This window comes from Onychostoma macrolepis, chromosome 07 (genome assembly GCF_012432095.1).
Source record: "Onychostoma macrolepis isolate SWU-2019 chromosome 07, ASM1243209v1, whole genome shotgun sequence".
NCBI classification, from domain to species: Eukaryota; Metazoa; Chordata; class Actinopteri; order Cypriniformes; family Cyprinidae; genus Onychostoma; species Onychostoma macrolepis.
Window position 1 is genome coordinate 25620402 of NC_081161.1, and position 22490 is coordinate 25642891.

Sequence of the window (22490 nt, forward strand, 5' to 3'; positions counted from 1 at the left end):
GAATTAGAAACATTTATTTGTAAATGTGTTGAAACGGTCGTCTTGGAACATTGAACAAATGGCAGTGAATACTTCAGTACACTACACTACATTTAATGAAGACTAATGTTTTAAAAGTTATCAGTAGTAAATGATAAACAGTAAAAAGAAAACGTAAAATATTAAAGAAATTACACAAAAATTAGAAAACATATGCCAGAACCAACGACTGCAGCAGAGTCCCACTCATGAAGGAATGAAAAACACAGTAGCATCAGGCAGATGATACGCTGGATGATTCGCGTCTATAAAGAGCTAATTTATGTGCTCTTACTGAGTAGCTGACTTGCCACAAACTGTAATGAGAATGATAAATAGAGAATCCACAGTTAATTATGGAGGAGAGATTCTTATAACTATAATTTTGTTGTGTGCAATGACATTCCTAAATAGCAATTAAATAATTTTTGGGTAAAACCCATAATATTGTAGATAAAGATTTTTTTGGAAATAACCTGTCGATATGATTTATTATCTTTTGTAGCGGTAACTGGAAATATGTAAAAGCTTGAAGGCATTTGGCAATATGCACATTTACCTGCCAAATCACAAAAAACTAATAACACAGGTATCAAACATAAGTGTATTTAACAGGAATTTGACTTTAAGCATTATTCAAACACACATTGTTTTACAGGTTTAGATTTTCATTAGAATACCTGAGAGAACTTTCTATATTGTATATTTTCATGACACTTCTCAATTTTAATTAAAATTGTTACCACAAAATTCCAAAAAAGTTTCAAAGATTTGTTTTGAATATCGTTTGCTACAATTTTTAACTTAAAACTCTTTAAATTGAATCTGATTCTAAAAATTAACAAAATTGAAAACTTGATTCAAAGTTCTTGGGTGTCTCTGCCTTGTGTACACGGGTACAACTATCAACAATTTTTAACAAGTATCAAGTGGTAGACATGATTGCAAAAAATGTATAAGAAATGATATGCAGAAACAGGAGCACTTTTCATTGTTTTATTTAGATGTAGCACAGGGTCTTATTTACATAAATACGTTCTGAGGATTTATTTGAGGATATGAGTACAACTCTCAAGGCTCACGGCACGGGGGGGGTTACTTTGCCGGTTTTTCCCCAGACTCCAGCTTGGGAGCGTCTTTAGGTTCGCGGTATGCGGGAAACGCTTCCCATGGACTGTTCAAGTCAAACTTACGGAACTCCTGGGCGAGCTCAACAGGTTCAGCCACAACCCGCTTCACTTCATCATCATAACGTACCTGACGAAAGTGAAGAAAAATAATCATTAATGAATCCACACCTAGTAATGTTTCGAATTTTAATCAAAATATAACTGCGTAATTGCTCTGTACATTTGAACACACACTACTATTAAAAAAAAAACTGAGGTTCAATTTTTTAAAATAATTTCTTATTCTTATCAGTATTGAAAATAGTTGTACCGTTTAATATTTTTGTGGAAGCCATGATTCATTTTTTCAGAATTTCTTTTTAATGAAAAGAACGTTCAAAACAACAGCATTTATAGTGCAACAACAAAAACATTCCTGAGAGCCAGAGAGACGGCATTCAGTAAACAATATTCAGTGCATTTACCTCAACATATCCAGACAAAGGAAAGTCTTTTCTGAACGGATGACCTTCAAATCCATAATCTGTCAAGATGCGTCTCAGATCTGGATGGTTTGCAAAGAAAACTCCAAACATGTCCCAGATCTGTAATGAAATATCATTTCATAATGAAGCAACGCTACCTCTAAAATCTGATAAAACAGACATAACATCTGCATGCAACTACAGCTATGCCGCATGACCTCATGGACCACTGACTAGACATTCACAGTCATTTGCAGTCTGCAGAGTGTCATAGCAGGAGGGAAGTAGCTCGGGGGCTCCATTACATGAGCACTTCAGCTTGTGTCTGAGTATATTGCAAACTAAATAGCTCAATATTTGTTCATGAAACCTCAGCTGATCACAAGAAGACACATACCTCTCTCTCATACCAGTTAGCTGCCTGGTGCACAGGCACAGAGGAGTCAATAGGAGTCAGCTCATCAGTGTAGGTCTTCACTCGGATACGAGAATTATAGCGCAGGGAAAGCAGATTATACACAATCTGAAAAGGAAATATTGGATCATCGATCCTTTACAGAACAGTTTGATTCTGCTAAATGCATGAGTATTTCCCATGCTAATAACTTCTCCCATCCAGACTACCAAAGCATGCACTTTTTGCATGTTATTTTTACATGAATATATTGTTCGAAAAAAAACCCCCAAAAAAAACACAAGATGCAAACAATTTTATTCTTGGACATAAGTGCACTCACCTCGAAGCGGTAATGCCTTGTAGGGACATCCACGGCTGTCAGGTCAATCATGTTGTTGAACAGAGAGTTTGTGTGATCCTTCAAGAAGGTGAGAACAGGTATAATCCCTTCTGGGTGGATCATTACCTCCAGCTCATTAAAGCAGGTCACCTAGAATTCAGACAAAAGGATGTAGGCCTACATGAAAGAACCATTTTTGAGGAACTGCTGAGCGCATCTTCAAAATATATATAACTAATCGAATCTGAAAATGATGAATATGAGAATAACTGACCTGAACTTGTTGCACATATTTGGGGAGAATCTCTGCAATGTATTCTCCAAACTCTGAGAGCTGAGTGTGTGAGACTGGATCCTTGGGCCTCACAGTAGCTAATGCAAAAAGACATTTAAATATGAAACATCAACAACACGGCCCTTTAACAACAAAGACAAGCCAAATCTACTCACGTCTGGTTTCAGTTGTCGTTGTTGTTGTTCTTGTCTGGACAATAGCAGCACTCTGTCTAGCAACTATGAGAAAGATTGAGAGAAATTAATGCAATGCATGTTCATAATATCAAGTCATTAGAATTAGCAGCTTGTTTTAGTCCGACTATTATCAAAATAAATGCCATTCCTGCCATTTTTGTAAAACAACGCAAACAATCTTCTCACTGAAAGCGTGAGATGAATAAGAGAAGCTGTACTGGCATACTAAAGGTAAAAACTGTAAATGAGTCGACACTGTCATTAGCGTACAGTGTATTTGTACTGCCTGCTAGAGCAAGAGGAAAGGTCAACAGCGAAGAAAAGTCTAAACATAGAAGAGAGGGCTGTGAGTCCTGCACAGTAAACAATAATGGTGATTACGTAAATAATTCATCACGAAGAGGTCAGTGCTGCCCTTGCTTATTTCTTACCGTTTAGACTTCTTCCAAAACCGCTGCGGACAAATCTAACCAAGGAGGCCGCCATCTTTACTCCCACACCGCGTCCTTCCTCGCGGATCCGCCGACGCTGACGCACGAGTGCATTTCTCAGTGCGCTGCTGCCATCTTCAGGCGGCGCAACCGAGCCCTTTAACAACTGGATTTATGAAATAATAGCCAGATTTAATAAAAATAAATAGTTATATTGACCTTAAGACAGGATACATCAGGCTTTTATGGTTCATATAACAAGACAAAGTGAGAATTTAGAGCTCACAAAAATACACTTTTTTCAGAAGCGCAAACTGAGCAAAAACAGGCCATTGGGTGCAGTTAAGTAAGACAAAATTATGCTTGTCGTGTAAATCAATGAGATATTGACTAAAAGACCTTTTACTTACTAAAATGTATGAACTATCAATCAGAGGGCAGAAAAAACATAACAAATTAGGCTGTATACAGCAGGTGTTTGAGCAACATTTCAATCATGTTGATAATTTAGAGGCACTAGAAATTAATCTATCAATTATGGTACAGTATACCTTCTAGGGTTAAAAACACTGACCCTGTATTTCAATAAAAAAGACAATCACATGCTGATGTTTGTCATCATATTTATTAAAATCTGTTGCAAATGGTTTCTCTCGGTTTCATTATAGTAATCATAAAAAAATGAATTAAATGCTTTGGCTCTGTTAAGCTGCCAAGGCAGGATTTCCTTCAAAACTACTGTTTACAATTATAAAATATCATGACCTTATAGATAACATGCACAAAGAAACAAAAGACCAGTTACCAGATACAGTTTTTAACAACTCCTAAAACAAAGATGTCAGAAACTCCAGATAAAAAAAAAAAAAAACAACTTTAAAAAACATTACATCACTAACTCAATCAAAAATAAATAATATTTGTAAATTCACTGTCTAAAACATGTGAGGTAATAGAAATGACAACAATATTGTTTTATTCACAATGTAATTGTTGATCCAGATGGATGTTATTATAGCTTTAAATCTACTTTTATATACAGTCCACAAATTCTTAAAAGAATATATAGAAAAATATGCACTGCAACAAGGAAAACAATGTATTATGGCTGTACAGTGTATCAGATTTATCATTATTGTCAGCAGTACACTGTATATCTTCTAGCTGGACTCAGAACTGCACACTTGCTTGTAGTACTCCTGCAGTATCTCCAACTGAGCTGAGCGGATCAGCACATGGGGCCGGACTGAGGCCAGCACCTTACAGGCCTCCTCAGGACTCCAACAGTGCAGCTGTGAAATAGATTAAAATAGATGTTTAACTCAGGGCTGTGACCACCATAGACACTGAAAATGAGGATATCCCCCTTCAATAATCAGATAGGGACAAATTGCCCCCCTCCCCCTCAATATTTGATATTCTTCTGCTGCTTTGCTGCACTTCTTTTACACACAGGTATTTTTGTTGTTAGGATGACAAAAAGTTTTCAAGTTACATTTTTAGTCTGGTCTGCCACAGTAATCTAACAGCTATCATTAAAGTTTTAATGGTGAAAGAGTGTGAGGTTAGATGTAAGTAGCTAAACATTTAATATTACCGTTTTACAATAGAAATATAAAAATATCCGTTGATTCAAACTACTAATCATTAAATTCCTTTAAATAAGGACTCTGCCTATGCTGTCAAAAAGGAACAAATTCACATAAAGAATATACTGTATGGAATTGTGTATGGTTTATTCTTAAAAAAGGGAAGTGAAACTAAGGTATAAAAGTCCCTTTGAACTCTGCTTATGTGGGTTTTATTTACAGAAGTGATCAGCATCACTTGAATTGACCTATATATAATTTTTTCCTCTCCAAAATTTCCCACCAATAAAATTAAGAAACTAAAGATTATACATGCTCCATTAAAAAAGTACCAAACAAATATGCAACCACACAATGACAAATACTGTTCACAGCTGTGACCTATGACATAGAGCTTTGGTATATATTGCTGCTGGTTTTGTTATTGTTCATGGTGTATGCATGCAGACTCATACCCACCCTGATGAGGTATGCAGCTGCAATAGTTGCACTGCGTGAGCGGCCAGCCTTACAGTGAATATAGACACTGGTGCCCTGCTCTTGATGTTTCAAGGCAAAGTCCACACCCTTATGAATGTGCTCTAGGCTGGGAACACCTGTCAGGTCCACTGTGCTGAGTCTGATCTGCTCAACGCCAACATCTCGCCACTCCTGTTATGTAACCAACAGGAAAAAAGCATCCTTAAATGTACATTGACATATGTGATTATGGTTGGTAATGAGATACTTACCTCAGCTGAATTGCAGAAATATTTTGTCTCATATTCCTCATTCATAGTAATAACTCCTTTGACTTTCTCTTTTTGGACCAACTTAAGCCAAAGGAGACGAGGCATTAGGTCATAAAACAGGATTGGAATTTGATAATGTGTTATTTTATAATTATAGATATTATTTTTATAATTAGATAGGTAATCATCATAAATACTGTAAATGGCTAATCTTACCTCCTCTGTCATTGACCTGAATGGAAGAGCACCAAGTATGACAGTAGGGTCCACGCGATTATACCATTGTCTGGAAGTGATCTTTTCCATGACAACATTGTAAGCGAGAGTGGGATAAAATAAAGTCCTTGCTAAAACACTCGACATCGTTTCTCATATAAACGAACGACACGTACAACTTCAAACGTGTCACAAGGGTTTCATACTCACTACTCCTGCATAACTACTACACATGAAAGAGGCTAGGTTTTCTTCGACGCCTGTTGCAGATCCTCAACATTGCCACCTTCTGTTTTGGAGGTTAATTTCCTGAACACAGATTGGGAGAGGGGATAATTGTTAACCATTCAATCAGATGCCCATATATCGAAGAAAGACATTTTGTAATGAGACTTGAAATTAAGTCTCGTGTCATTTTGCAGTTTATCGTGTGTTAATGTTTATGAATGAACAATCAATGAATCCATTTAATTATAGCTTATATTCAAAATGCTACAATACAGCACGAAAGAGGCAATAATGATGAACACTGGCAGCATGTTTAAAAAGAAAAACAATGTGTGATAAAACTAGTATATCCCAAGGTTACTTTATTTTAAGGTATCCTGGTTACAGTATAATTATATACTGGCATTAAATCAAAATGTACAATTCTTATTTTTATATGTAATATTGTAGTGTTTGTTATAAATGATTTATCTGTGCACTTCATTATTTATTTATTTTTTAATTCATATACCCTCATCATCTTAATCAAATTCATTAACCTATCCTCCCTTCTTCTTATTCTTAGTTTTATGGCGGATTGCAATCATGACTTATCAGGTGCATACCGCCACCTACTGTACCGGTGTATGCAGCATGGATTATATCTCAATTATCTATCCAGAGGAAAGGAAAGAAAAAAATAATAATAAAATTATAATAATTTCAACATTTTACCCCACAACTATCTAAATCCTATAATATACCCCTGTATCCTTCAGATATTCCATAACAGCATCCTGTGCATCTTTTACCCCTTCTCCTATAACCCCCCCCTCGAAACGACTTCTCTTCTCTTCCGGTCACGAGCTATGGCGCGAGGGCGTGGCTATCGGGCTCTGTCTCCGCGGCCCCGCCTCTCCAGAAACCTATCACTCAGAAGAAGATCGCAGTAATTAACAATTGGTAAAATGGTGGTTAGGTGCATTTTAGGTTGCGCGCCTCCTCAAGTCTTCTTCTCTATCCCTAAACAACCCAGTCTGCGCGCCCGCTGGCTCGAATTCTTACATTTCGAAGAAGGAGGAATAACGGCAAACTCGCGTCTGTGTGCGAGGCATTTTACGGAAGAATGTTTCAAGAATTTGAGAAGATATGAAATGGGTTTAGTCCAAGTCCTACATTTGACAGAAACGGCTGTCCCATCGGTGTACACAGTTGGAACGTCAACGAATGTGAAGGTGAGTAAAACGAATTCACTTGCTAACTAGACAAAAAATAGTTTTCGATGGATGTTCTGAAACGGCGGTTTGTGCGGTTCATGCGTCTGATAGCCACTCACACGAGATGTTGGAATCCAGTGTCCCGCCAAAACTGTGACCAGCCTTGGCGTGCAAGCGGCGTTCTCTACTACAAAGCCGAAACGACGGAGTAAAGGCAATGAAGTTATATTGTACTTTTGTATTTTTTATATGGGGAGTAGGCTACATGGTTGTCTGTGTATTTCATTTATTTTTTCTTTGTGTTTAAATTTCAGCGGTCCAGGTAAAACCTTTGTGCTCTACTGAGGATTTTGGCTCCAACTTCCATCCTCTTTTTATTACGTCTACACCGATCAAAAGGCCACGGATGGAAAATAGCGGAAATGAGATCAATGACACATCTTCGGGTACAGTAAAGGGGTCAACAACGTTGGGTTACACATACCAGCCTGATATCACTCAAGAGGACAGATTTATTTAAACATACTTTAAATAATTAAGACATCACTAACAGGCAAAGCAAAATGTAATGAGTATAATGTGTAATATTTTGCAAAATGCTCTTCTCTGGACTTCATTTCTCTTGCAAACTAATGAGCTTTGGACACTGACTTGCCTGAGGTAAATGAAATGCTATGTGAGATTTTGTTCACAAGCTGATTTATTGGCTTCTTTCTGTGGTTGAGACACTGACTAAGTGATTACATGAGCGTGAGATGTTCATTCATGCTAATTTAGTGTTAAAATTAAAAAAGAGGAAGGGATGATCGTGCTGCTGAACCAAACATTTTGGGTACGAATATGTGTATGTTACAACCCTAACACACACACATATATGTATATGTAAACAAATCAGATGACAGTTTGTAATGTTATTGCACAGATATGTTCTCACTGTGTCCACAAAACCCAGTGAAACAGCCAGCCATACATCAAGAATATCCCAGCTGGCAATCTGCACTTGTCAGCTGCAGTAGCTTTCACTGGGGCATCATACAAACAAGTTTGCAAGGTATGTTTTTAATTTTGCTATGTATATGTCTTATCGGTCATTGTTCTGAAATGTTACTTGTGCAGTCAGTAATGTTGTTGTTGTTGTTTTTTAAGGTTTTCTCAGCTCTGTGCCTTGAATGTATGTGTCCGAGGACATTTTTCAACCATCAAAAGGCTTTCCTCATACCAACCAATTTGTGGCAGTGGAGGTCAGAGCAAGAAACACTTGTGTAACAGGCAAAGCTATCTGGAAAGGCTGTGGTTTTGGGAGGTGATATGAGAGCTGATTCATCAGGTTTGATATTTTTGTTGAAATTTAACTCTTCAAACATGAAGCACTATTCATGTTTTCAATAATAAGACTCTAAAATGACAAATTATAAAATAAGATTTTAGATCCAAAGGTGATATCTTGCCATTTATTAAAATTGTAACTAACACAACATTTTTTTAACATTCTCTGCTAAAGGACATTGTGCAAAGTACGGTAGCTACACGATGATTAGCTTGGATGACAACAGGGTGGTAGACATTCAGTTAGTGCAGGTAAATTACTGGTGGCAATGAGAGTGAGTATAGGGCTGTGGTGAATAACTTTGTCACTTGGAGCGAGAGTAACCACCTACAACTCAATGTGACAAAGACAAAGGAACTGGTGGTGGATCTGAGGAGGTTGAAGGCTCCAGTGACCCCTACCAGTATCAAAGGGGTCAGTGTGGAGGTGGTGGAGGAGTACAAGTACTTAGGGGTGTACCTGGACCACAAATTGAATTGGTGCAAGAACATGGACACTGTCTACAGGAAGGGCCAGAGTCGTCTCTATTTTCTGAGGCAACTGAGGTCCTTCAATATCTGTAGGACAATGCTGAGAATGTTCTATGAGTCTGGTGGCCAGTGCCATCATGTATGCTGCTGTCTGTTGGGGCTGCAGTTTAAGGGTGAGGGACATTAACAGAATCATTAAGAAGGCAGGACATGTTGTGGGAGAGGAACTGGACTCTCTGACAGAGGTGTCTTGAGAGGAGGATGTTGTCCAAAATAAAGACTATACGGGACTTTCCCTCTCACCCTCTCTACAATGTGCTGACCAGCTACAAGAGCTCGTTCAATAACAGATTTTTACTTCCACGTTGCACTACTGAGAGACACAGGAAATCATTCCTGCCTGTCGCAATTAAACTATTGAACTCTGAACTGTAACTGTTACACAAACATTGTACATGGGTATTACATTGTTTTTGTATGGTCTTTTGTATACCATTCCCTTTATGTAAAGGTGTATACAGTGGTAAATGTTTCTTTTGGAGGAATTTAGGGATGGTGTAGTTTTAGATATTTATTATATTTAAATTATTTTTATATGCTATCTTTCTCTTTTGGTTGGGAATCGTGTATGGTGTAACAAAAAGGAATTTCCCCTTGGGGATAAATAAAGGAATTCTGATTCTAAATAACTAAAAAACCCTAATGTTTTATTGTAACCTTCCACTCTCCAGTGTGACAGATCAAATGTTGAAGGACTAACACAATTATTTTATTCTTTCAGAGAAACGACGTAGGTGCAAGCTCGGATGGAACTGGAAGGTTTTTTGTGGAGCATCAACTTCTTAGAATCTGAAGGTATGAAGATTGGTGCACTTGTCACTTATTGCCATCCTTCGATTCAGGAGTACCTCAGGGAGCAGCAACTTGACATCCGACATTATTTTGACACTTGGCATGTATCAAAAGGTTTGTACTTTTTAACGTGAATTAGAAATTGACAATTGGGGCTATCGCAATGAAGCAATTTCCCTTGCAGTAATTCTGAGTGGATCAATATCACAGTATGCAATATTAACACCTTTTGTTACAAATAAGGTGGTTAATTGGGCTATTGGTAAAAAAAAAAAGTTAGCTTTGACAAAGTGTCTTCCAAGGGAAGTCTGTTCACTCTCATAGTGATGATATAATGCATGGATAGGCAACGTCGGTTCTGGTGTGCCTATGTCCTGCAGAGTTAATAATTTTTTAATAAAAAAAAAAAAATAATCACCTGCCTTTATCCGAAGTAATCCTGAAGACCTTGATTAGCTTGTTCATGTGTGTTTGGTTAGGGTTGGAGCTAAACTCTTCAGGACATTGGCACTCCAGGATGACGTTGCCTATCCCTGATATAGTGCAACATTATGCTTAAGAGCGGAGATTTTAGTCAGGACAACCTATAAATGTTGCATGAAGGGGAGAGTTGAATTTCTTGCTCTTAAATAATTTTACATGTTCTCTGTGTTAATTGTCAGAGGTCTTGCCAAGAAAATAGATGCTCTTGGGAAAGAAAAAGCTTGTGGAGAAGTTCTTTCCTGGAGAGAGAGTGTTGTGAATCACCTCTACTGGTGAAGACCGTAGAAGAAGCTGTGGCAAAGTGGAGGTTAATAACAAATCATGTGCAAAATGTGCATCATCACAGCAGTGAGATATTCCCTGTTTGTGCCCATCTACCGCTTGAGCAGCGAGCATGGCTGAAACCTAGTAAGTAGCTTAACGTAGCAGTCATGTGTTATGTATTTTAAGCTACATACCAAGAACGAAGCACACACTATATTATAAATTAGTACTGTATGTGTGATTTATTATGGGGTTTATTGCAATTAATCGTATTCGATTTATCATGGGCATCTCGTCAGTAAAGCCGGTTTCGTGATTGGCAGTAAATCGCCATCACCTGCTTTCAGATGGAGCGGCAGTCAATATGCAGAGCTGTAGTTCACTGACAACCTACGCTAAACCACGTTCATAATCGAAGGTGATTCGAATACGATTAATTGCACAGCCCTAGTATGTGCCTTCGTTTTGAAGTCAGGGTCCTAAGAGTCCTTTTCTGTTGATCTCTCATTCAGACACAAAAGCTTGTGAAAAATTCTGTGACCTCATGCTCCAAGATCATTTCTTGAAGGACATCACAAAATTAAGCCCTCACCACCAGATGTCTTCCATTGAAGGCTTTCATAGTCTGATTTTGAAATTTGCACCAAAGAATGTGGCATTTCCATTTTTAGGAATGTTGAGGAATGTTCTTCCCTAATCACAGAAGTTTACCTGTAACATTCAAATTAAAATTACACAATTGTTCACTATCAAGTTGTGTAAGCACAGAGAACTGGGGAGGATATCCAGTGTTGATATTGCATCTTTTAATTTGAATGTCAGCTAACAACATATAACATACACCTACACTTTTTTTTTTTTTTTTTGTATCATGTAGATGAATCCTTGCTGCTCTTCACTTCAGTGAGAACACAGATCTGGAACCAGCACGCAACGACAATGGTGATGTTTCAGTTCAAGTTAGATGGCCAAAGTTCAAAAAGGGTGAATACAGCATTTTCAGCAGGAAAACAGCACCTACATATACAGTAAGTTGGACAACTGAATCGGAATCATACAAGTTCTTACACTCCAAATTGATAATCTGCACACATTCACATCTATTGACACAATATTGCAATTCTGTTAAAGAGGGCTGGGTATTGACCCTATGGAAGGTCGTTTCGACCACTACATAAAAAAGGTAATTGCGACTTCAATCTCTCAATTCTGACTTTTTTTTTTTTTTTTTTCTCTCAATTGTGAGTTTGCATCTCACAATTCTTTTTCTCAATTGCAAGTTTATATTGAACAATTCTGACTTTACAACTCGCAATTGCATCTTACAGTTTTGAGAAAAAGTCAGAATTGTGAGGAGTCGCAATTACCTCTTTTCGTTTTTATGCAGTGGTGGAAACAAGCTTTTATATGACCCAAATTTCACAAAGTTGATTCTGTTGATTCAGACTTGTGATTTGATTCAATTCAGATTTTGACCCAATATCGATTACTTGGGTTATGTATCAGGCATGATTCATTTTAATAAGTTGTACTGCATATTTCAACATCCATTTTGATATCATTCATGTTTATTTGGTGCTGTAAATTGTCAAAGTGGATGAGATTATCAGATCACATACTGCTTGAACTGAGACACAACACCGATATGTCGGCACACATAGAAGAATGCTGAAGTAGTATTTAATTTTTGTCTTTTTATATGTAATTGACAGACTTTGAACTATTTCTTATTAAAAGACAACAAGCACTAAATTTCTAGCGATTTATTGGATCGGAGGTTTTGTTAATTCATCAACTGAAAACAGCATAGAGTAAAAGATTCTTGGGATTTAACACCTCGAGCAATTAACACCCTAGTTTCATTTGTAGCTATATTAACGTGCATAAATTACACTATTTGACACAGTACTGTAAAAAAAAAATAATAATAAATTCTTGCTCATTATACTGCTGCTTGTTTTACCAGGATGTGATTTTTAAAATCATTTTGTACTGTTATATTGAAATTAACTTGACCATTTTAGACTATGTGGACACCCTGCTGAAGATGCTGTTTGAAGATGTCATTCCCAACCCTGACCCATACCAGGAACGCACGAGTGGGGTGGAGGTCCCTGATGATTTGTGTGCTGCCTTCGAAAGGCCCGACTTGCAGGAAGCTGCAGCAAGACGTTGGTCCCGCTTTTCATAGCGTCCTTTGCTTGTTTCACGTGAACATTTAATGTGTCAAGACAGAATGTGAGAGTCTGTGAAAGAAGGAAAATGTGTATGTTGTTTTGATTGTACAGTGTGTGGGGGGAAAAGCATGCGGTCTTGTGTAAGTAGTTAATAGCAAACAAAGCAAACTCAGAACTACACAGTTCTGCAAAAGATTAAAATGAGAATGAAATGGTACAAATCTTGGCATCATTTATTAAGAAAAGATTGAAACACTGTATTAATAAGCATATAACCAAGGCAGTTGGAATTCTTGGTATTGTTCAGAAGGAACTGTATTTCAGATTTTTTTTTCTACAATACATGATGGGATAACAACACGGACACTTTTCCCCATGTAGCCCCAGCACCACCTCACAAATGTCCTGTAGGCTGAAAGTGAAATTGTAAGAAACTTATCAAGTTATAATTAACAAAAGAATTTTACAGTTGAGATGTGAAGCCTACATTACAGCATATAAAACACTGACAAGTGCAAAATAGTAGTATTAGCTCTGGTATTTAATATTTATTACTTACTGCTCCTTTGTGAAGTCGTCTTGGTCATAATCACCATAATACTGGAGCATGCATGCATACTCAACTTGAAGAACCCATGGATTGAGACATACTGCTTGGAAACCAGGGTGTTGAGTCATGCATTCAGGTTGGGGGTGAGTTTCAGAACATTTGTCCATTACCTTTAAAACAGTAAAGAGGTTAAGTGCAAGTTTTCTTTCTTTATTCAAGTCCAAACTGTTAGAAAACTGCGAATGAAAGAACCTCAACACCTGAGTGCGTTTCCTAGATGGGAATCAGTTATAACTTATTTATATATTTGCATAACTTCAATCAGCCATTTCTTGTTAGCAATGGATTAAAATACAGGGGACATATTTGTGTTTCAATTCACAATATGAACAGCTGTTCACTTTGACTTTAGCCTATAAGTTAGTTTTAGAACATGATGTTATCTGTTCTGACATACAGTGTGAAAGCATTTGAAAATTTGGCAGTAAAATTACATTGTTTTGGTCTTGGTTGAGCTTGTGTGTAAAATAAGTTCAAATAATTTTACATTTGTGTTAACTGTATGCATTTTGTGTCAAAGCAACAAGAAATGTGTTAATTGTATAGCCCAGTGGTGTGGTGGGTATACTCTTTACACCTGTAGATCGATTGCTTTGTTCCGAAACAGGGATTAAAATTATTACAATGTTGCTTTTTTATTGTTGGTGCGGTTTGCTTTCACAAGGCAAAGTTTCTAAACGAACCAAAATTGTTAATACAAGTCACGTGCGAGTAAACTGTCCTCTCGTTGGTGCATGGAGCTGGAATGACAATAAACATGATTCATTTGGAAAGAGAGGCAAACAAACTCTCTCTCACACACACACACACATCAGGATGGAACGACAACAGCTTTGAGGGCTTATTGTTTTTTTTGTGTTTGTTTGTTTTTTTGTAGCTGTCGATATTTATTAATCATTTTGAGCAGAAGTCCAGGATTCGTCGGCAAAACCCAATGCTTTTCAGGGAACTTACGTAATTACCCATTATACAGTGTGATATAGCCTGGCTCGTTGGTCCGTTGGATCTTTTTTACAGTCTATGGTTGGATCGGATTGCTTTCTCACTACAACCGAACCGCTCCAGAGTTTGTTTTCAATCGAGCAGAGACCACCTCGTTCAGGCGATCTCGGACCGATTGTTAAGGCGCGGATCCGAGCGCGATTGCCGTGTTCACATAATCCCAAACGAACCGAGCTAAGGGGGGAAACGTGCCAGGTTCCGAATCAACGGGCCAGGTGTGAAAACACCCTTAATTTATGCCCCCATTTTTTTTTTACAGCCCGGCAAAGGATGGACGACCTGCTTCATAAACAGTGACATGTAAAACTAGTCTTGCATATTTAGTTCACTATTGTAATATTTGCACACTGTCACTTGACTTCTGCTGCTTGAGTAAGGATCATTATGAACGTAATATTATCCACAGAAGAGGTGCAGATTTAGCAGTAAAGAATTAAAATAAATAAATATAAATAGACTGCAGCAACTTACATTTTGTCAGAACCTCTAGTAAATTGCATGCTATTTTGTAAGTTGTCGGTTCAGAATTGTGATCTCTATAAAAAAATCATGATTCTCAATCATTTCAGAAGTGAGGGGGACAGAAATGTCAAATATAATAACTTTGTTGTCTAATTGACAGGTTTTATTACCATTATTATTATTTATTAATTATTACCTCTTGCTTTTAATTGGCTAAGAAATCAAATACACTGCTTGACAATAACCAATAATTTATAATATTTTTCCTGCTGAGCACGTGCACTCAACTTCTTTGGTCAACCATGGCAAGGCCTGTTCTGAGTGGAACCTGTCCTGTTAAACCGCTGTATGGTCTTGGCCACCGTGCTGCAGCTCAGTTTCAGGGTCTTGGCAATCTTCTTATAGCCTACGCCATCTTTATGTAGAGCAACAATTCTTTTTTTCAGATCCTCAGAGAGTTTTTTTGCCATGAGGTGCCATGGTGAACTTCCAGAGACCAGTATGAGAGAGTGAGAGCGATAGCACCAAATTTAACACACCTGCTCCCCATTCACACCTGAGACCTTGTAACACTAGCGAGTCACATATCCACCAATTTGGACATTTTCACTTATGCCGAGTTCACACTGCACGATTTTAGCCCGATTTTTCACTCGCCGACAGGTTTTGATAAATCGCCGACAAATGCCCGACATCGGAGGCAAATCGGAGCTCGTTCATGCGAGTGACAATCGTGCAGTGTGAATTACCAAAGACGCGATCTGAGAGAATCGCCGACGCCCGTGAAATATTTGGCATGTTAAATATCTGGAGCTGTCGGCGATTCACAATCACGCTGTGTGCAATGATTTCTGACTGAAAACTACATCACGATGACCTTCAGCCAATCAGAGACAAAGATACAGGGCAGAGGGAAGTTCGGTGAGGAGTTATAGACCATATCAGTATTTTAATATGTACAATTATATCATACAGAAACAAGCACAAACACTTGACCAGCCGCAACATCAGCATAACAGTTACTGCAAAATTATTATTTACCACTCTTTGCAGAACACAATCCCTGTTCCCTGCATCTCCCTCCTGCATAATCTGTTTTTGTAGCTGGAAATCAGCACACAGACAATTTGCGGGCTATATTTTTTTAATACTTCCAGTCTCGCTCGAGAACAACGGGCTGATGCGCGCAGGTTCTCGCGTTATTTCCTTATCACTTCTCGCATGTGTTTTGTTGTGAAACGTAGTCTGCGGATCAGACAGAGTTGTCGGCGATTCTTCCTATTGTGAAATCGTGCAATGTGAAAGCCCCTGTCGCCGATCCATCGTGCAATGTGAACACAGCAGCGACTGAATGCTACCCCAGATAGTCACACAGTGTGAAAACAACAGCGATCCGACGAGTTTGAAAATCGTGCAGTGTGAACTCGGCATTAGGGGTGTACTCACTTTTGTGGCCAGCGGTTTAGCCATTAATGGCTATGTGTTAAGTTATTTTGAGGGGACAGCAAATTTACACTGTTATACAAGCTGTACACTCACTACTTTACATTGTAGCAAAGTGTCATTTCTTCAGTGTTGTCACATGAAAAGATATAATAAAATATTTACAAAAATGTGAGGGGTGTACTCACTTCTGTGAGATACTGTATATATATCTATGATTTTGTCGCCCTAGGTGAAATCCATATTGGCGCCCCCGCATCCCTCTCCCAAACAAGATAATTTAAGATTACATACAAAATAATATAAAACTGATTATGTAAACACTTAAATCTTTAATAGCAACACAGATACATTTCCAAATTATATTTGTAGCTATATATAATTTCTTTTCAGACACCAGTTTCTTGTCATATTCAAATAGGTTGTCACAGTAACGACACTAATTTGTAGAGACAGCACATTATTTGTAAATTGACTGTTAAGATAAAAAAAAAAATTGTTATCTGTAATACCATTGTAGCCACTAGATGCATGTATAGCCCTATGTAACAGTACCTAGTTACTAAGAAATTGTCATCACACATAAATTAGTTTTATTACATTTGGATTTGAAAACATGTTTAGATATTATCAATGGCTACTTTGTCTTTATCTGTTTTTTTGTTCAATTGTTTTGTTGTTGTTGTTTGAAACACTGATTTAAAGTGTCAGTTATTGCTTTTTTTTTTTTTTAGTCAAACCTATAAAAACCTTTGTTACCCCAAACTAAATATAAAAGCCTGATCATCAGTGGCATAAAAGTAATCAGAATGCAGGTACTTGTTCCTTTGTTACTCATTAATGCATGAACTTCCCCTTTAAATAACATGATGCTCTGCCTTCTATGTTGTGTATGACTCTACTCCCATTTAAAGCGCGGTTAGAAGAGAATTAATTGATTCAGCATTTAGACACTTCCATAAGGATGCGTTAAATTCTAAGACTATAGAATACTTTGTTCGACAAATTCGACAAAGCAGTTTAATAAAGGATATACTGATCTCGTGATATAGAGAATTTTACTATACCAATATTTTTTAATTGGCTATTAAAAGTTTTATATGGGAATATTACACAACACACTGATCCTTTAACAATGCATTGGCGCAAAAACACACACCTTATTGGACCAATTTCGCAACATGATTTCTCGATTACCACAAATGCCTAAACAAAATGTTTTTGTGCACTTTTTACTATACCAATATTTTAAATTGGCCTTTGAACTTAGCTTTATTGCATGGCAAAAAAAAAAAAAAGTCAAGCACCTTGCCAAAGCACTGACAGAGCCCATTGATCTTATGGTGTTGTTGCGCGCTCCAAATGCAAACTTTACTAGAGGTCGACCGATTCATCGGTTTTGCCGTTTAATCAGCACCGATAGTGGCGGCAATCAACTATCGGTGCCGATAAAACGGCAAAAATCCATGCCGATAGTTTTCCGGTTTGCACCCATTGCTGGAGTGGCTGAGAAGGGTCCGCTGGCATTATACAGTACGAGAGCGGCCTCTAGAGGCGGAAATCACTGACACACATACATACATACAGTCAGTAGGCCTACCTGATCCTGCACTTCTGTAACAAACCTGCCTAACCTCCCAACCAGGGCCGTGCAGAGACCTTTGGAGGGGCAGGTGCTCAAAGTATAAAAGGGGTCATGGAACATGACTTTTAATAGGGCTGTGCTCCTTGCTGATATGTGTATCAAAATGGATGCTTCTGTATTGATACAGCAGCAAATGCCATCACGCAGGTTTGAAAAAGAAACACAGAACAGAAAAGATAATTTTAAGTTTAAATGTTAAAGACATTTTTTGCACTTCTTAATTACTCTGGAATTATATTATTATTATTATTGTTGTTGTTATTATTGAGTTTACAGGGTATGGTTTTGCTGTTGTAAACACTACTGATGTTGTTGAAACAAAATATTCCTGTCTTATTTAAAATAGGATTCTATTCCTGTTCTGTATTTATTCATTTTTTTGAATGATAATGATTATAAAAACAGGATTGACCAGAAAATCAGTATAAGCCTGTTTTACTAGTGTTGTGATAATTATTTTTAAGGCACTCTACGTTTTTTAAATAAATAGCCTACTGTAATAATAATAGTTCAAAGTATGAATAGTTTTTAGTCAGATAACATAAAAAACCTCAACACGCTTTAAACCTTTCCCAATTAAACAGCAAGAGCGAAAGAGAACAAGCACCTTTGTTTATATTGCTGTGTAGAACTATGTTAGCTGCATTTTTAATATTTAATATTAATTTTAATAAAATGTAAATTTGTCCCCCACACTTTATTCGAGCTTGAGCAGGTGTATTCAGATAGAGGTTTCTAGATTTAAATGAAAAGAGACATGACCTGACGTTTTATCCGTATCCAAAATGAGGAGATGTGAATACCAGGAGAGCTGAACACTCTCATGCAGTGCATGTTTCATTCATACTCGAAGCCAGAGGGCGCTCTCGCGCAGAAACTTATGACGTGCAGGAAATCCCTAATATGGACAAATGCACACACTATCGCTGTAGCTGAGTTGAATAAACAGCAGGAACGTTTTTACTGATGAAATGTGAAGATGAACACACGATTGCGAAAATATATGGTTTATGTGTGTTTTTCAAGTTATCTCCAGGTAATAAATAAACTATATGAAAAATGCACTACTGATTGACATATCATTTAGTATAGAAAGAAACTATAAAATATATTTCCTTAATTATTCTGTGATAAAAATGGGGAAAAGGTGTAGTAGCCTTTATAAACCAATCATAAAATTGTCATTAGGAAAACATTGAACAAAAATATTGTAGCCCCTTCCTGCAGCTAACCTTGCTTCCACAGTCTCCACACAGCAATATAAACAACAGCTGTGCATGATCTCTTCACGCCGTTCTCGTAAAATAATAATTCAAATTATGTTTACAAGCACACCGCTCCGCTGAGAACTCCACTTACCGGCATCCGCGGACGTTATTGAAGGCATCCTGGTAGTGCCCTATATTACTAAAGGTGTTTGAACGTGAGGGATCGTCCCGGATCATCAGGGGTGTATTCCAGAAAGCATGGTTAACTTACCGTCAGATAAACCCTGAACTTTCGGTTGATTAACCCCAAACCTTGCTTACTCGAGGTATGTGTTTCCAAAAACGCGCCCGGGAGTAAGTTCATTCAACTCAGAGTATGTTCCTGGTTAAGACTCAATACATTCTCAACAAAGCGACGAATCGACGAGTCACTATGGAAACGGACGCTAAGAATAAGCGCCATACTGCTTCTTTCTTCTTCTTCTGTTCAAAGGTCATGTAGGCCTTATGCCAAAGACTATAGACTTTGCTTATGCTTAGTGCATATCGCCACCTAATTGATGGTTTTGCAATCATATATATTTTTTTTTTTCTGTTTAATCTTTAATCCTTGAGAATAAGAATTATATTGTTTGTTTGATGCTAATTATATATTAAGTCATATCAGATATGTATTTTTATTATAGAAATCCATTATAGAAAATGTCGATCCATGTGTGAGATGATAATATAAAATGTAATAAATATATATATATATATATATATATATATATATATATAGTTGTATGCTATTTTAATGATAAAGCGCTAATATAAGTAATAAATAAGGTTAGCCTATATATTGCTCTAATATGGTTATTATATTTTATTGGCATATATAACAGTTATCTGTATAAATTATAAAACACTATTATGACAAGGTAATGTTTAATTTATTATATTAGCCTATATATATATATATATTTTTTTTTTTTTTTTTTTTACATTTACTGGAATTCCCGACCCCAAAGAGCACCCTCAGACATCTCATTGAACTCCCTGAGCACCCTGGACTTTTTTTGGTCTTTCCAAGATAACATTCAATTACTTACATGGCACAGGTGAACTCTTTTCAGATGATCTTGACAAATCTGACAGAAAAATATAAAAAAGCAATCACAAAAATATTAGAAGTGTAGCAGGAACATTATTACACTATTCGCATGATATGTTGTGTAAATAAATAATTTAAATTCACTAACAAACTACAAAATACATAACTTTTAAAACAGATCAGATTATGCTAGACTGTTAAATAAATAAATGAATAAATAACTGCTGCATGACATATGTGATCCTGGAGCACAAAACCAGTCTTAAATCACTGGGTATATTTGTAGCAATAGCCAAAATTACATTGTATGGGTCAAAATTATCGATTTTTCTTTTATGCCAAAAATCATTAGAATATTAAGTAAAGATCATGTTCCATGAAGATATTTTGTAAATTTCCTACCATAAATATATTAAAACTTAATTTTTGATTAGTAATATGCATTGCTAAGAGCTTCATTTAGGTAGTGATTTTCTCAATATTTAGATTTTTTTTGCACCCTCAGATTCCAGATTTTCAAATTGTATCTCGGCCAAATATTGTCCGATCCCAAAAAACCATGAATCAATGAAAAGCTTATTTATTCAGCTTTCAGATGATGTATAAATCTCAATTTAGAAAAATGTACCCTTATGACTGGTTTTGTAGTCCAGGGTCACATATATTTAATGAACCTAAATTTAAAAAAAAATGTAGAAAATGTTTGACAGTCAGCTTAAAAATATATATACTTACAAAACCAAAGACTTGTGACAAGTGCTGTGGAGCCTTTGGGGTGCAGCAGCTACTGACACAGAAACAAAAGGGAGAAAAAGAAAAAGCATCACTCAGTATCAGATAATGCATATGTCTGTACAAACTGAACAAATCCAAGATGCAGGATGACTGCTAGACTGATCACTTACAACAATCGGATGACAATCTGAAAAATATTTTCATTATTGAAAATTATAATTTTACTTGAATATGACTTTTATATCTTCCCTGGTGTATACACATGCATACATGTTTTACTTTTATTGTAATTATTTGTTATTAAAAAGCAGAATTATTATTATTATTACTATTATTATCTCATAAGGATAGGCTACATTGGCTTGTGTGAGTCTTTCCTGTCTCTCGCTCGCTCTATCACACACGATGAGAGAGAGAGAGTGTGCGCGTTCAGTGTCGCGCGCACTCACTCAGACAAATCTGTGAGACAACACTGCTTAAATGTGAAAATATTATTAATAATAATTGTAAAATTAATATATAGGCTATTTTTTTTTTATTTTTAACTAACGTTACCTTGACCGACATGAATGTGAAACACTCTCAATTCTAGCAGATCTGCGCAAATGACGTCACACAGATATAACGGCATTAACGGTAATTAACGGTGCTGAAGAGCGGGCCGTACAAAATAAAGACGGAAAGATTCGTTTATGTGAACAGTAGGCTTGCCGCTTATGGTACATTTAAATGACAGATCCGTCGATTTTATACTTATGTACACAAAAAATACTTTACCTCGTGAAAGCTCTCCGGTCAGGCGACGTCCACTCAGAGTCCGGCTGTGCGCGTGATGTGACGACCGCTGCTTATATAACCTCTGCTTCTTTCGCGGGCTTTGCACGTGAGGTGTCAAATAGTCAAAGTTACATTTATATCTATTTTATTGATTTTTTTTTTTTTATCATCTGAGATGTACATTTAAGTCATTACCTCATGTTATATTTACCCTGGCAAAATAAATAAAATTTAAATAAAATAAAATAAATTACACACACACACATACATATATTTGTACAAATTGTGTGTGTGTGTATATATATATATATATATACACACACACACACACATATATACAAGTGTTACAGTTATTAATAATATAGTTTAACTCACTGATTTCAGAAGATGGCAGCAGAGGATCACTTATTGGCTCATTCTACCCACTAGCCTAAGTTTTGCTGTGGGACTTTTATTTGGACATAATAAAATCACTATTATAACATCTGAAATCATATTTTGTAAAAGTTTACCACTTACTGAGGTATCAGTTTTTGCAATCACACAGTCAGAAAGTGTCAATTTAGATTAAGGGAACATTTTTAAATTATAAGCAAAGTCCATTTGAGGTCAGCCTAAAAATTAATAGAAATATTAATTAAAATAATAAATCTGAATAAATAACTTTGACAGGCAAAATGTTTGACAACTCTAAAGTGTTTTGTGTAAAATCTATATATATTTGTAATTTT

General features: G+C 36.6%; 2 protein-coding genes and 2 long non-coding RNA genes across 6 annotated transcripts; 1 reads left to right on the forward strand and 3 right to left on the reverse strand.

The window, feature by feature from the left end:
- Window positions 1-1000: 1000 nt before the first annotated feature.
- ndufs3 (NADH:ubiquinone oxidoreductase core subunit S3) lies at window positions 1001-3407 on the reverse strand. The gene is made up of 7 exons (XM_058782266.1): window positions 3252-3407; window positions 2800-2862; window positions 2624-2721; window positions 2350-2499; window positions 2010-2135; window positions 1613-1732; window positions 1001-1275 (listed from the first exon to the last, which is right to left on the reverse strand). Exons 1-7 carry the CDS (start codon window positions 3304-3306, stop codon window positions 1114-1116), a joined length of 774 nt encoding a protein of 257 aa, XP_058638249.1. The 5' UTR covers window positions 3307-3407; the 3' UTR covers window positions 1001-1113.
- A 438-nt stretch (window positions 3408-3845) lies between these two features.
- On the reverse strand, window positions 3846-6096 carry ptpmt1 (protein tyrosine phosphatase mitochondrial 1). The gene is made up of 4 exons (XM_058782267.1): window positions 5788-6096; window positions 5572-5652; window positions 5300-5491; window positions 3846-4543 (listed from the first exon to the last, which is right to left on the reverse strand). Exons 1-4 carry the CDS (start codon window positions 5932-5934, stop codon window positions 4412-4414), a joined length of 552 nt encoding a protein of 183 aa, XP_058638250.1. The 5' UTR covers window positions 5935-6096; the 3' UTR covers window positions 3846-4411.
- A 1427-nt stretch (window positions 6097-7523) lies between these two features.
- On the forward strand, window positions 7524-19757 carry LOC131544215 (uncharacterized). 3 transcript variants are annotated; one of them, XR_009272063.1, is made up of 7 exons: window positions 7524-7657; window positions 8134-8262; window positions 8358-8538; window positions 9790-9974; window positions 10523-10751; window positions 11485-11635; window positions 12632-19757. It is a non-coding gene; the product is annotated as an uncharacterized LOC131544215 (long non-coding RNA). The 3 variants fall into 3 exon arrangements; XR_009272062.1 differs by having other exon boundaries at window positions 7528-7871; XR_009272061.1 differs by having other exon boundaries at window positions 7528-8262.
- Window positions 13367-21855, reverse strand: LOC131544216 (uncharacterized). The gene is made up of 4 exons (XR_009272064.1): window positions 21760-21855; window positions 20983-21031; window positions 20246-20284; window positions 13367-13504 (listed from the first exon to the last, which is right to left on the reverse strand). It is a non-coding gene; the product is annotated as an uncharacterized LOC131544216 (long non-coding RNA).
- Window positions 21856-22490: the final 635 nt, after the last annotated feature.

Coding starts and splice junctions, on each gene's coding strand:
- ndufs3 (XM_058782266.1), bottom strand. CDS start 3,306: ATGGCGGCCTCCTTGGTTAGATTTGTCCGCAGCGGTTTTGGAAGAAGT. Junction 2,863..3,251: donor TTTTGGAAGAAGTCTAAACG/GTAAGAAATAAG, acceptor TCTTTCTCATAG/TTGCTAGACAGAGTGCTGCT. Junction 2,500..2,623: donor AATATGTGCAACAAGTTCAG/GTCAGTTATTCT, acceptor TCTGAATTCTAG/GTGACCTGCTTTAATGAGCT.
- ptpmt1 (XM_058782267.1), bottom strand. CDS start 5,934: ATGTCGAGTGTTTTAGCAAGGACTTTATTTTATCCCACTCTCGCTTAC. Junction 5,653..5,787: donor TCAGGTCAATGACAGAGGAG/GTAAGATTAGCC, acceptor CTTTGGCTTAAG/TTGGTCCAAAAAGAGAAAGT. Junction 5,492..5,571: donor ATTTCTGCAATTCAGCTGAG/GTAAGTATCTCA, acceptor GTTACATAACAG/GAGTGGCGAGATGTTGGCGT.